We start from the raw sequence: 14,590 nt of genomic DNA, 5'->3' as shown, positions 1-14,590 counted from the left end.
TCAGGTTTTGGTATTAATGTTATGTTTCACACACAAAAAATTGGAAGTTCTCTTTTTTATAACATTTTGCAAATCATGAAAGCAAATGTCCCCTAAGTGTTCAAAGTCCCATGTGAATCTCTCTGAGCCTTTTTGATTTGTTTGTTTTTATGGGATTGCTTTTTCATTATTTGTCTCTTTATTTTGTGGAAGTTGGTTCATACAGGTTTCCTGCCTGTTACAGGTTCAGTTTTGGTAATTTGCATTTTCCAAAAAATTATATCAAGAAGTTTGTAACAAAGTTTATTTTAATAGAAAAAATGATTTTTAACTTCCTATTTTTGTTTTTTCCTATCTTACTTTATTTGTACATTCTGCATTCTCCCTTTTATTTACCCAACAGTTCATCTATTTTGTTTCAGATCCCATTTTTAAACACAATCAAAGCTATTTATATTCTTATTTTCCTCTACTACTATTTTTCCTGGGATCTCCTAAAGCTTAGAAAACAGGAGATCTACGCACATGAAATTTGCTTTATAATGGGAAACTAAGCCTTAAGCCAAGAATCAATCCCATGATAGCATATTTTCTGAAATTTTCTTCATTTTACAATATTGGAAAGATTTTTCAAGTGATTATTTATTTGCAATCTGTTTTAGGAGAAATGTGGGGAATTGATGAACAGAAAATCCAGGACAGACTTTTGACACAATTTGAAGATAAATTCACAAAAACAATGACTGAAGAAAAAGTGAATGAATGTCGTAAGAAATTTGCAAATGCATTTCCTCTTAACTTGGACTTTTTTCCTTCCAGTCACAATCTCTATGAATATGACTTGTTTGGAAAGTGTTTAGAACATAATAATTTCGACTGTCATAATAATAATAGAATCTTTATAAGAAAGGAACATTCTGAATATAATGAATCTATAAAATCATTTTGCATTAATCCATCCCATCTTGCAGTAACCCCCTTTAAGTGTAATCATTGTGGGAAAGGATTCAGTCAAACCTTGGACCTCATCAGACACCTGAGAATTCATACTGGAGAGAAACCTTATGAATGTAAGAAATGTAGAAAAGCTTTCAGCCAGAAGGAAAAACTCATTAAACATCATAAAATTCATAGTAGGGAGCAGGCTTATGAATGTAATGAATGTGGGAAAGCTTTCATTAAAATGTCAAATCTCATTAGACATCAAAGAATTCACACTGGGGAGAAACCCTATGCATGTAAAGAATGTGGGAAATCCTTCAGCCAGAAATCAAATCTCATTGATCATGAAAAAATTCATACTGGAGAGAAACCATATGAATGTAATGAGTGTGGGAAAGCATTCAGCCAGAAGCAAAGCCTCACTGCACATCAGAAAGTTCATACCGGGGAGAAACCTTATGCATGTAATGAATGTGGTAAAGCCTTCCCTCGAATTGCATCCCTTGCTCTTCATATGAGAAGTCATACAGGAGAAAAACCTTATAAATGTGATAAATGTGGAAAAGCCTTCTCTCAGTTTTCCATGCTTATTATACATGTAAGAATTCATACAGGTGAGAAACCCTATGAATGTAATGAATGTGGAAAATCCTTCTCTCAAAGTTCAGCCCTTACTGTACATATGAGAAGTCATACTGGTGAAAAACCTTATGAATGTAAGGAATGTAGAAAAGCCTTCAGCCACAAGAAAAACTTCATCACACACCAGAAGATTCATACTAGAGAGAAACCTTATGAATGTAATGAATGTGGGAAAGCTTTCATTCAGATGTCAAATCTTGTTAGACACCAGAGGATTCACACTGGAGAAAAACCCTACATATGTAAGGAATGTGGCAAAGCCTTTAGCCAGAAATCAAATCTCATTGCCCATGAAAAAATTCATTCTGGAGAGAAACCCTATGAATGTAATGAATGTGGTAAAGCCTTCAGCCAAAAGCAAAACTTTATTACACATCAGAAAGTTCACACTGGAGAGAAACCTTATGATTGTAATGAATGTGGTAAAGCCTTTTCTCAAATTGCATCCCTTACTCTTCATCTGAGAAGTCACACAGGAGAAAAGCCTTATGAATGTGATAAATGTGGGAAAGCCTTCTCTCAGTGCTCATTGCTCAATTTACATATGAGAAGTCATACTGGTGAGAAGCCCTATGTATGTAATGAATGTGGAAAAGCTTTCTCTCAAAGAACTTCTCTTATTGTGCACATGAGAGGTCATACAGGTGAGAAACCCTATGAATGTAATAAATGTGGAAAAGCCTTCTCTCAAAGCTCATCCCTCACTATACATATACGAGGTCATACAGGTGAGAAACCCTTTGACTGTAGTAAATGTGGAAAAGCCTTCTCTCAAATCTCATCTCTTACACTTCATATGAGAAAACATACAGGTGAGAAGCCTTATCATTGTAATGAGTGTGGTAAGGCTTTTAGCCAAAAGTCACACCTTGTTAGACACCAGAGAATTCATACTCAGTAGAAATAGAAACACTATGAATATTGTGAAGATAGAAAAGCCTTCAGAATTACCACCTCCTTTCACAATACATAATCGGTTCTAGAGCAGAAAACTATGAATGTGGAAAGCCTTTGGAAGAAGTCACATAATTGTGAAACATGAGAATTCTTACACAACGTGACAAATTGTGTAATGAATAAACTGAACATCAAAAACCTTCATAGACCTCTATTGATATTTATTCAGCATTCTTATTAAAATATGAAACGAGATATCTGCTACCAGCATATCAGCATCACAGTTGAGCTCCTATCCTAGCCACTGTATTAAGAAAAAGAAGATTGGGGGGAAAAGAGAGAAACTATAGAAATATCCTCTTACACAAGAAATAGTTAATTCAAAAATGTGTTGATATAAAATGTCTAAGGTAAACACAACAGTAATTACAAGACACACACATATAAAGTTACAAAACATTTTGAAGGGCACAAAATAGGACCTGAAATTTTGAGAAAAATAACATTGTCTGAAAACACATTTCAAAAATATAAATTCCTAAGTCTCTAAGGTACTTCCACTCAAAAGTTTTCACTAAATTTTAAGAATTTCACAAACTGATTTAAACTTTTATATGAGAATATAAAGGACCACAAATAGCTGAAACAAGTGAAAAACAAAAGAGAAGACACAGTCTACCAGATAGCATCACATATTTATTTAAAGCTGGTGTGTCTAAATAATGTGTTCCTGTTAAGTAAATAAATCAGTGGAAACAAAACAAGGATTGAAGAAAGATAATGGAAATTTTGTGTATGGTATTGCTGTTGAAGTCACTGGAGAAAGAATGGCCTATTGAATAAATGGAAGAGTCATATGAACAAAAATGACAGCTCTCTACTCTATACCATATCCAAAAATAAAATCCAGGTAGATTGAAGACCAGAATATAAAAAGCAAAATTCTAAAAGTCTGATGAAAATGAAAAAGATTGATTACTTTAGAGTAACTGGATCACTCTAAAAACACATAAATATGAAATAGTCTTTTCTACTTTGGTGTATTGCCTTCAGAGGCACGCAGATATGGGCACGAAGAGGTACATCCCTATGTTCGTCGTGATTTATATTACAAAATTGGACAACAAATTCTTATTAGTAGAAGGATAGACTAATACCATGTAATAATTGCCATGATAGAATGCAGTATTTAGAGAGAAGGTACAAATTTAACATATAGTTACATAGATCACAGTATAAATATTGAGAGGAAAAAAAGCAAAATGTACAGTAAAAAGATGTAACATTTGTATTAATAAAATAATGCAAAGAACAGTACTGTGTATTGGTCATAGATCCATTTATGACATTGGTTGCCTTTCAGGAAGTGGGAGAGGTTTAGATGGAATTGTTATATTTATCTGTAACATTTCTTTAATAAAAGAATGAAAGCAAATATGCTGGTAACAAATCTGGTTGTTAAGATTATGTTGCTATCTTTTGTAGTCTTTCTTGCCTTTATTTTCCTATTTCTCTAAGAATCAAATGGGTGAAGGACACGACCTATAGAAACAACTTAAAAATGGATTATGATCAAATACTAACATTTATAGAAAATTATCTTTAATAATACACAAACCAAACTGAATTAAGATGATACTTTGCTTACCCTCTCCTCACAATGTTAATTCAGATAATAAAAACCAGCAGTATATACATAGCATTTACTTGATGCAAATTTAAAATTTTTTATTTCAAACACAAATTCTCTAGTTGAAAACAGTGAAGAAGCAAAAGAAATAGTCATTTGTTGAGATAATTAGCTCTCCATCTGGAAAAAAAAAAAATCACCTACATTTGGCTTGCTTTCAAATTGAGAGACCATTCATACATGTAAAACATGATTAATATTCTGACAGTGTCAAGCCAAGTATAGATGCCTGCATCAGAGCAGACGGAATTTTAGCATATCTCCGCAAAGCTTTATTTGGTTTCTGGATCCTTAAATGAGGATGCAGATGCTGGTGATTTTAGACGTGTGAGGTATGTGCCCAGTGGATATGAAAGCTCACTTCCCTGTACCACATCTAAAATGTTTTATATTTAGACCTTGATTTCAAATATTTATGGAACTCAGATTTCCTTTTCTGTGAATAGCTCATTCATATATTTTGTCTGTTTTCTACTGGGACTTTCAAAAGATGTTTTAAGTGGAGCACCCGGGTGGTGCAGTTGGTTGAGTGTTGAACTCTTGGTGTCAGCTCAGGTCATGATCTCTGGGTCCTGAGATCGGGCGCTGCGACAGGCTCTGTGCTCAGCTCGGGGTCTGCTTGAGATTCTCCCTCTGCCCCTCCACCCCTCCCCCCACTCTCAAATCTTTTTTCTTAAAAAGATGTTTTTATTTAGAAATAATTATAGATTTATAAGAGGTTGCAGAAATAATACCCCACAGTACTGTTTAGTTTGTGTATCCTACATCCAGTTTCCCCTAATGTTAACATTTTACATAATTAAAGTACTATATCAAATTTGATACTGGCACAATCTGTACATGTTATCAGATGTCAGTGGTTCTACATGCACTTGTTTATGTGTCCATGTAGTTCTATATGGTTTTATCTTGTGTAGATTTCTCTGCCATCACAATCAACATACAGAACTTCCACCACCACAAAGATCCCTTGTTCTGTCCCTTTGTTGTCACACCCTTAACCCCTTCCTCCCCCTGCTTCCCACTCCTAATCTTTGGCGAGCAGTAATCTCTTCTATAATTTTGTCATATCAAGACTTTTATAGGGGTGCCTGGGTGGCTCAGTTGGTTAAGCGTCTCTGGATTTTAGCTCAGATTATGATCCCAGGGTTGTGAGATTGAGCCCCATGTCAGGCTCTGCACTGGGCATGGAGCCTGCTTAGGAGTCTCTCTCCCTCTGCCCCTCCCCACTGCGTGCCCGTGCTCTCTTAAACAGAGCTTTATAAATGGAATCAGGGGTGCCTGGGTGGCTCAGTCAGTTAAGAATCTGGCTCAGGTCATGATCTCAGGGTCATGAGATTGAGTCCCATGTCAGGCTCTGTGCTGAGCACAAAGTCTGCTTGAGATGCTTTGCCCCTCCTTCCCCTTCCCCCTCTCTCTCAAATAAATAAAATCTTAAAAAATAGATGGAATTGTTACTATATAACCTTTTGAGATTGGTGTTTTTCATTCAACATGATTACCCTGAGATAAATCCCCGTTGTTCCAGATACATTAATTTTTTTTTTTTAATTTCTCAGTATTTTTCCATGGTGTGGATATACCATAGTTATCTCTAACCATTGAGCCTTTGAAAGACATTGGGTTTCCAATTTTTTTTTTTAAGATTTAAAAATTTTTTTTATTAGGGAGAGAGTACAAGCAGGGGGAGTGGCAAGCAGAGGGAAAGGGAGAAGAAGGCTCCCCGCTTAGCAGGGAGCCCTATATGGGGCTCGATCTCAGGACCCCAGGATCATGACCAGAGCCAAAGGCAAATGCCTGAGCCACCCAGGCGCCCTCCAATTTTTGGTTAGTACACAAACCTGCTATGAACATTAATCTGCCACTTTATTGGTTGGTCATTCCCTATTTTGTTCCTCTGTCCTTTTCATGCCTTACTGTGGGTTACTTTAGTATTTTTTAGAATTCTACTTTAGAGTTCTTGAGTGTATCTCTATGGATTTTTTAATATTTGCTCTAGGTATTACATTATACATATATAACTTCCATAGTCTACTTGTGTCAACATTTAACCAGTTCAAAACCTTATCTCAACTGAGATTCTTTGATTTCCCCTCACTTTATTATATAATTGTATCAAATATTTCCTCTATATACCTTAAGAACTATATGAGACAGTGTTACCATTTTTGCTTTAACCATCCAGCATAATTTAGGAAGCTCCACAGGAGAAAGAAAAATCTATTAAATGTACCTTTATCTTTACTTTTTCTCTTCTTTCCTCATTCCACATGTTCCATATTTCCTTCATTTCTTTTTTGCTGAAAGAACTTCCTTTAGCTACTCTTTTAGTGTAGGTCTCCTGGTGACAAATTATCTTAGTTTTCTATCATCTGAGTAGGTTTTCATTTCACCTTTGTTCCTAAAGGATACTTCTTGCTGATGGAAAATTCTGATTGTTCAATCTTCCAGCACTTGAAAAAGGTGCCACTTCATTCTGGCCCTCACATTTTCTACTAAGAAATCTCATTTGGGGGAGCCTGGGTGGCTCATTAGTTAAGCAGCTGCCTTCAGCTCAGGTCATGATCCCAGGGTCCTGGGATCAAGCCCCTGTCGGGCTCCCTGCTCAGTGGGGAACCTGCTCCCTTTCCTCTGCCTGCTGCTTCCCCTGCTTGTGCTCTCTCTCGGTCAAATAAATAAAATCTTTAAAAAAAAAAAAAAAAACCTCTCATTTGGACCATTCTTCTATATGTAATGTGTTGTTTCTCCCTAGCTGCTTTCAAGAATTGTTTCTAGTCTTCAGTTTTCTTAAGTTTGATTATCATGTACCTTGGCATGAATTTCTTTGGGCTTACACTGTTGAGAGTTTGCTCAGCTTCCTGAATCTGTAGGCTTACATTTATTGCCACAGTTGGGGAATTTTCTGCCATTATTCCTTTGAATGCTTTTTCAGCCTCAAACTTTTTATCCTTCCCTTGTAAGACTTAGCATATTTTCCCTCTCTGTTGTTCATAATGGGTAATTTATCTTGTTCTATCTCCAATTTCACCGATACTTCCTCTGTACTCTCCATTCTGCTCTTGAGGACATCCACTGAGTCTTTTGTTTTCTTTACTGTATTTTCATTTCAAAATATTTCATGTCCTTTATGTTTTTCCTTGAGGTTTTTTCCACTTGGCTTAAGTATGTACATAATTTTTTCACTGAAGCACTTTTATGATGATTGCTTTAAATTCCTTGCCAGATAACTCCAGTCACCTTGGTGTTGATGTCTTTTGATTGTCTTCTCATTAAATTTGAGATTTTCCTGCTTTTGATACGATGAATGATTTTTTTTCTATCATGGACATTTTGTGTGCTGCATTCTGAGACTCTAGATCCTATTTAACCTCCCTTTTTGCAGGCAGTCACCCTGTTTAGGCATAGCTTGAGGGTCCAGGTGGGGGTGGATGCTTGGCTCCCTACTGAGGCCCACTGACTCAACTCAAGCAAAAGTGGAGCACTGATGCCCACCCTGTTTTCAATGGATAGGGGTGGAAGTTCAGTTTCCCATTCAGCCCAGCTAAAACGGGAGTGTGAAGAATGGAGAGGAAATAGTGATAACTAGCGCCACCTTGTTGCTAGAGCTTGTTGGATGGGAGTAGAAATTCAGTTCATTGGGCTCTGATAAAGGGGAGGATGAAAAGTTGATTGCTTTTTTTAATTAAAATGACCAGAGCCACAAACAAGCTGAGTGGTGGTAGGATTTGAATCTCTTGAGCAGAAGATATACAAATGTCCAACAGTTACATGAAAAGATGTTCAACATCACTAGTAACTAAGGAAATGCAAATCAAAACCACAATGAACTAACACTTCACTCCTGTTAAAACTGCTGTCACCAAAAAGACAAAAGATAAATGCTGGCAAGGATGTGGAGAAAGGGGAGCACTTGTGCACTGTTGGTATTGAGGTTGGTTCAAGCCACTATGGAAAATAGTATGCAGATTCCTCAAACAAAAACAAAAACAAACTACCATATAATCCAGCAATTCTGTTTCTGGGAATACATCCAAAGGAAACAAAAACACTATGTTAAAGAGGTATCTGCACTTCCATGTTCACAGCAAGATAATTTACAATAGCTAAGATGAGGGAGCAAGCTAAGTGTCTACCGATGGATGAATGGATAAAGAATTTGTGGCACGTGCACACATACAAGGGAATATTCAACCACAAAAAAGGAAATCCTGCCATTTGCGACAACACGGATGGACCTTGAGGGCATTACACTAAGTGAAGTCAGTCAAATGAGAAAGACAAATACCATATGCTCTCACTTATATGTGGAATCTAAAAAACAAAACACTCAGAGATCAATTTTGTGGTTACCAGAGGCGGTGGGAGGGGGAATTAAGGTGGCCAAAAGGTACAAACTTAATTAGATAAATAAGTACTAGGGATGTAATGTACATCATGATGACTGTGGTTAACACTGCTATATGGTATATTTTAAAGTTGAGAGTAGATCTAAAACTTCTCATCCCAAGTTTTTTTTTTTGTACCTATAGAAAGATTTCAAAATATATTTAAGTTAGATCGTTATGTTTTAAAACTTACACAGTGAAGTATGTTGATTATATCTCAGTAAAACTGGGGAGAGGCAAGAATGCCAGTTAACTAACTTAATAATTTCTGGGTAGGTGTAGATATTTTCAGTAGATACTTTTAAAACAGCTTCATTTCCCTGTTCTTTCCTTACTAAAATCAAATAAAAACCCAACCAGAAGATGACAACAACAATTTATGATTTGCAAACATATTTTCCCATTGTATATGTTGTCTTTTCATCTTTTTGATAACGTCCTTTCACAGATAATAGATTATGATTTTTTTTTGACTCCAATTTGTCTTTTCTTTCTTTTGCTTCTAGGTTGAACTCTAAATCCATTGACAAATCCAAGGTCAGGAAGATTTACCCCTATTTCCAAGAGTTTACACTTTTCATTTTTTTCCCCTTCTTATTAAATTGAATAAATGACATACAATATTAGTTTCAGATGTACAACATAGTGATTTAATATTTATATACATGACAAATTGGTCACCACAATAATCCAATTATTGTCACCATACAAAATTTTTATAGTATATTGACTATATTCTCTGTTGTATATTACATCGTGTGTCTTATAACTGAAAGATTGTACCTCATAAAACCCTTCACTATTTTGTTCAAACCACCTGCTCCCAACTAACCATCAGTTTGTTCTCTGTATCTATGAGTGTCTGTTTGTTTTTTCATTTGTTTTTTAGAAGTCACATATAAGTGAAATCATACAGTATTTGTCTTTTTCTGTCTGACTTCACTTAGCATAATATCCTCTAGGTTCATCCATGTTGTTGCAATTGGCAACATTTTGTTGTTGTTGTTGTTGTTTATAAAAGCCATTCTGATAGATACAAGGTAATATCACATTGTGTTTTTTACTTGCATTTCCCTGATAGTTAAGTGATGTTGAGCATCTTTTTATGTGTCATATTCCTTGGAAAAATGTCTGTTCAGATTTTCTGCCCTTTTAATCAGATTACTTTTATGTTGAGTTGTATGAGAACTTTTTAAATATTTTGAATGTTAACTGTTTATTGGACATACTACTGGCAAATACATTCTCTCATTCAGTATGTTGCCTTTTCTTTTTATTGATGGTCTCCTTTGCTGTGCAACAGCTTTCTTATTTGATGTAGTCCATTTGTATATTGTTGCTTTTGTTGTCCTTGCCTAAGGAGATCCAAAAATATATTGCGAAGACTGGTGTCCGAATTTACTGCCTATGTTTTCTTCTAGGACTCTTACGGTATCGGGTCTCAAATTTAAGTCTTTAATCCATTTTGAGTTTATTTTTGTATACGGTATAAGAAACTGGTCCATTTATGAAAGAGACTGTCTTTCACCATTGTGTATTCTTGCCTCCTTTGTCATAGATTAATTGACCATATTAGCTTGGGTTTATTTCTGGGCTATCTATATTGTTCCATTGATGTATATGTCTGTTTTTGTGCCAGTATCATTCTATTTTGATTACTGTAGCTTTGTAGTATAGCTTGAAATAAGCACAATACCTCCAGCTTTGTTGTTCTTTCTCAAGATTGCATTGGTTATTTGAGGTGTTTTGTGGTTCTCCTCAAATGTTAGGATCATTTGTTCTAGTTTTGTGAAAAATGCCATTGATATTTTGATAGGGATCACACTGAATCTGTAGGTTGCTTTGGGTATAAATTCTTCCAATCCATGAGCACAGTATCTTTCCACTTGTTTGTGTCACCTTCAATTTCTTTCATCAGTGTCTTATAGTTTTCAAAGAACAGTTCTTTCACCTCCTTGGTTAAATTTATTCCTAGGTATTTAATTCTTTCTAGTGCAACTGTAAATGAGACTTTTCTTAATTTATCTTTATGATAATTTTTATTAGTATATAGATAGGCAATGGATTGTTACTAATAAATACTAATTTGAGATTTTTCTATATTCATTTTGTATCCTGCAACTTCACTGAATTCATTTATTCTAATAGATTTTTGGTGGAGTCTTAGGGTTTTCTATATACAATATCATGTCATCTGCAAATAATGACAGTTTAACTTTTTCCTTTCTGATTTGGATGCCTTATTTATTTTTCTTACCTAATTGCTATGGCTAGGATTTCCAATACTATGATGAATAAAACTGGTGAGAGTGGGAATCCTTGTCTTGTTCTGATCTTAGAGAGGAAAGCTATTAGCTTTTCTCCACTGAGTATGATGTTTGCTGTGGGTTTATCATATATAGCATTTATTATGTATTTATGTACATATCCTGTATAAACACTTGGTTGAGAGTTTTTATCATAAATATGTAATGAATTTTGTCAGATTGGTTTTTCTGGATCTATTGATGATCACAAGATTTTTATACTTTGTTTTGTTAATGTGTATCTCATTGATTGATTTGCATGTATTGAACCATCCACTTGACCATGGTGTATGATTCTTTCAACATATTTTTGAATTCAGTTTGCCAATATTTGTGTTGAGGATTTTAGCATCCATGTTCATCAGGGATAATTGCTGCTAACTACCTTCCTCCCTCCCTCCCATCCTCCCTTCCTTGTCTGGTTTTGGTATCAGTGTAATGCTGGCCTCACAGAATGTTTGGAAGCTTTCCTTCCTTTTCTTTCTTTACCTTGGGCCTATATTGGTATAAACTTCTCTTAGAACAATTTTTGCTGCATCTCATGGATTTTGAATATTGTGTTTTCATTTTTATTTGCCTCAAGCTATTTTTTTAATATCCTCTTTGATTTCTTCATTGACCCATTGGTTGTTTAGTAGCATGTTGTTTTGTCTCCACATTTGTGTTTTTCCAGTTTTCTTCTTATCCTTAATTTCTAGTTGCATACATGTGGTTGGTAAATATGCTTAATATGACTTCAGTCTTTTAAATTTATTGAGACTTGTTTTCTGCCCTAACATGTGATTTATCCTGGAGAATGTCCTATTTCCACTTGAGAAGAATGTGTATTCTGGAGTGGAATGTTCTGTATATATCTGTTAAATCCATCTGTTCTAATGTGTTTAAGGCCAATGCTTTTTTTATTAATTTTCTATCTAGGTGATCTACCCACTGATGTAAGTGAGGTGTTAAAGACCCCTACTCTTATTGTGTGACTGTCAATTTCTTCCATTGTGTCTATTAATACTACCTTTATATATTTAGGTACTCCAATGTTGAACACATAAATATATACAAGTGTTGTATTTTATTGGATCAATTCATTTGTTATGTAATGCACTTGTCTCATTACACCTTGGTTTTAAACTATTTTGTTAAATAAGTATTACTACCCCAGTATTATTTTCATTTCCATTTGCATAGAATCTTTTCCCATCCATCTGCCTTAGTCTGTTTCTTTAGATCTGAAGTGAGTCTCTTGTGGGCAGCATATAGGTTCTTCTTAATTTTTAATCCATTCAGCCACCTTATCTTTTGATTGGAGCATTTATTCCATTTACATTTAAAGTAATTATATATGTATTTATTGCCATTTTGTTGTTTTTTTGTTTTAGTAGTTCATTTCTTCTTCTCCTTCTTCCCTGTGACTTAATGACTTTCTTTAGTGTCCATGTTTGGATTCCTTTCTTTTTATTTTTGTAGATTGCAATATACTTTAGATTGGTGATCTCTTAAGTTCAAACACATTCTAAAAGCACTACATTTTTTTCACCACCCCCCTCACGTGTAATAAGTTTTTTGTCATATTTGACATTTGTATGTATCTCTTAAATAACTGTTGTAGGTATGATTCATATTACTTTATAAGCTTTATAAGTGGCTGGTCCACTACTATATGATCACCTTTGCCAATGAGATTTTCTCTTTCATATATTTTCTTATATCCAGTTGTGGCCTTTTCTGATTAAAAAAGTCTCTTTAATATTTCTTATGAAGCTCATTCAGTGGCAAACAATTCCTTTAGCTTTTGCATATCTGGGAAACTCATTATTGCCTCTACAAAGGTTTTTATACTTTTCTTATTTAACTGTAGTTGACACACAATGTTACATTATTGTTCAGGTGTACAACATAGTGATTCAGCTTCTCTCTGTTATACCATCTGGCACCATACAATGGTATTACATTATCACTGATGAGATTCCCTATACTATGCTTTTTATTCCCATGATCTATTCATTCCATAACTGAAAGCCATATCTTCCACCACTCCCCTTCATCCTATTTTACCCACCTCTCCTCTGGCAACGATCACCTTGTTCTCTGTATTTATAGGTATGATTCCATTTTTATTTCTTTTTTTTTTTTTTTAAGATTTTATTTATTTATTTATTTGAGACAGAGAGAATGAGAGATAGAGAGCACATTAGAGGGGGGAGGGTCAGAGGCAGAAGCAGGCTCCCTGCCGAGCAGGGAGCCCCATGCAGGGCTCGATCCAGGGACTCCAGGATCATGACCTGAGCCGAAGGCAGTCACCCAACCAACTGAGCCACCCAGGCGCCCCTCCATTTTTATTTCTTTATTCATTTCTTTTGTTTTTTAGATTCTACATATGAGTGAAATCATATGATATTTATGTTACTTGGTCTTATTTCACAGCATAATATCTTTTAGGTCCATCCATGATGTTGCAAATGGCAAGATCTAATCTTTTTGTGGCTACATTATATTCCATTGTGTTATTCCATTGTACCACATCTTCCTTATCTGTTCATCTATTGATAAACACTTGCTTCCATATTTTAGCTATTCTAAATAATGCTGCCATAAACATAGGGATGCATATATCTTTTCAAATTACTCTTTTCATTTTCTTTCAGTAAATACCTAATAGTGGAAATATTGGATCATATGGTATATCTATTTTTAATTTTTTGAGGAACCATGATATTGTTTTCCACAGTGGCTGTACCAATTTCCATTCCTACCAGTAGTGAGTGCATGAGGGTTCGTTTTTCTCCACATCCTTACCAACACTTATTATTTTTTTGCCTTTAGTTTAGTCATTCTGACAGATATAAGATGATAGCTTATTGTGGTTTTGATTTTTTGATAATTAATGATGAGGAGCATCTTTTCATGTGTTTGTTGGCCATCTTCATATTCTTTTGAAAAATATTCAGGTCATTTGCCCATTTTTTTCATCAGCTTACTTGTTTTTAGGTTGTTAAGTTGTATAAGTTCTTTATGTATTTTAGATATAAACCCCTTATCAGATATATCATTTGCAAATATCTTCTCCAATTCATTAAGTTGCCTTTTCTTTAGTTAATGGTTTCCTTTGCTGTTCAAAAGTTTCATTTGGTATACTCCCAATTGTTTATTTTTGGTTTTGTTTCCCTTGCCTTAACAGATCTATCTAGAGAACTTGTACCATGCCCGGTGGCAGAGAAATTACTAACTGTATACTCTTCTAGAATTTTATGGTTCACAGTCTTATATTTAGGTCCTTAACTCATTTTGAGGTTATTTTTGTGTATGGTTTTAGAAAGTGGTCCAACACCTGGGTCCTTCCCATGAGGTAGCCACATGAACAGTTTCCTATTTATCCTTCCAAATATATCTTATGCATGCACAAAAAAAAAAAAAAAAGTGGTCCAAGTACATTCTTTTGCAGGTAGTTGTCCAGCTTTCCTAACACCATTTATTAAAGAGACTGTCTTTTCCCCCATTGTAAATTCTTGCCTCCTTCATCATAGATTAATTGGCCATATAAGTGTCAGTTTATTTCTGGGCTCTCTGTTCCATTGATCTATTTTTGTATCAGTTTCATACTGTTTTGAATATTATAGCTTGTAGTATATCTTGAAATCTGGCATTGTGTTACCTTCAGCTTTGTTCCTCTTTTTCAAGATTGCTTTGACTATTCTGTCTTTTGTGGTCCCATACAAATTTTAGCATTTGTTCTAGTTCTGTGAAAAATGCTGTTG

The 14,590-nt window shown here is 34.9% G+C and overlaps 1 protein-coding gene across 6 annotated transcripts in view; it reads left to right on the top strand.

Moving 5' to 3' along the window:
- The window catches only part of ZNF569 (zinc finger protein 569), a 61,886-nt gene extending 58,000 nt beyond the window's left edge, over positions 1-3,886 (top strand). For all 6 annotated transcript variants that reach the window (XM_035023623.1, XM_035023624.1, XM_035023627.1 and 3 more), the window contains one exon: positions 642-3,886. In XM_035023623.1, coding sequence (XP_034879514.1) covers positions 642-2,464 — 1,823 coding nt within the window. In that variant the 3' untranslated portion in view covers positions 2,465-3,886. The remainder of the gene's footprint in view (positions 1-641) is intronic.
- The last annotated feature ends 10,704 nt before the right edge of the window (positions 3,887-14,590 follow it).

The sequence above is a fragment of the Mirounga leonina genome, unplaced genomic scaffold, assembly GCF_011800145.1.
Source record: "Mirounga leonina isolate KUSES-001 unplaced genomic scaffold, KU_Mleo_1.0 Mir_177, whole genome shotgun sequence".
Classification (NCBI taxonomy): Eukaryota; Metazoa; Chordata; class Mammalia; order Carnivora; family Phocidae; genus Mirounga; species Mirounga leonina.
Note: the sequence above shows the minus strand (reverse complement) of the source record. Positions and strands in the feature narration are given on the sequence as shown.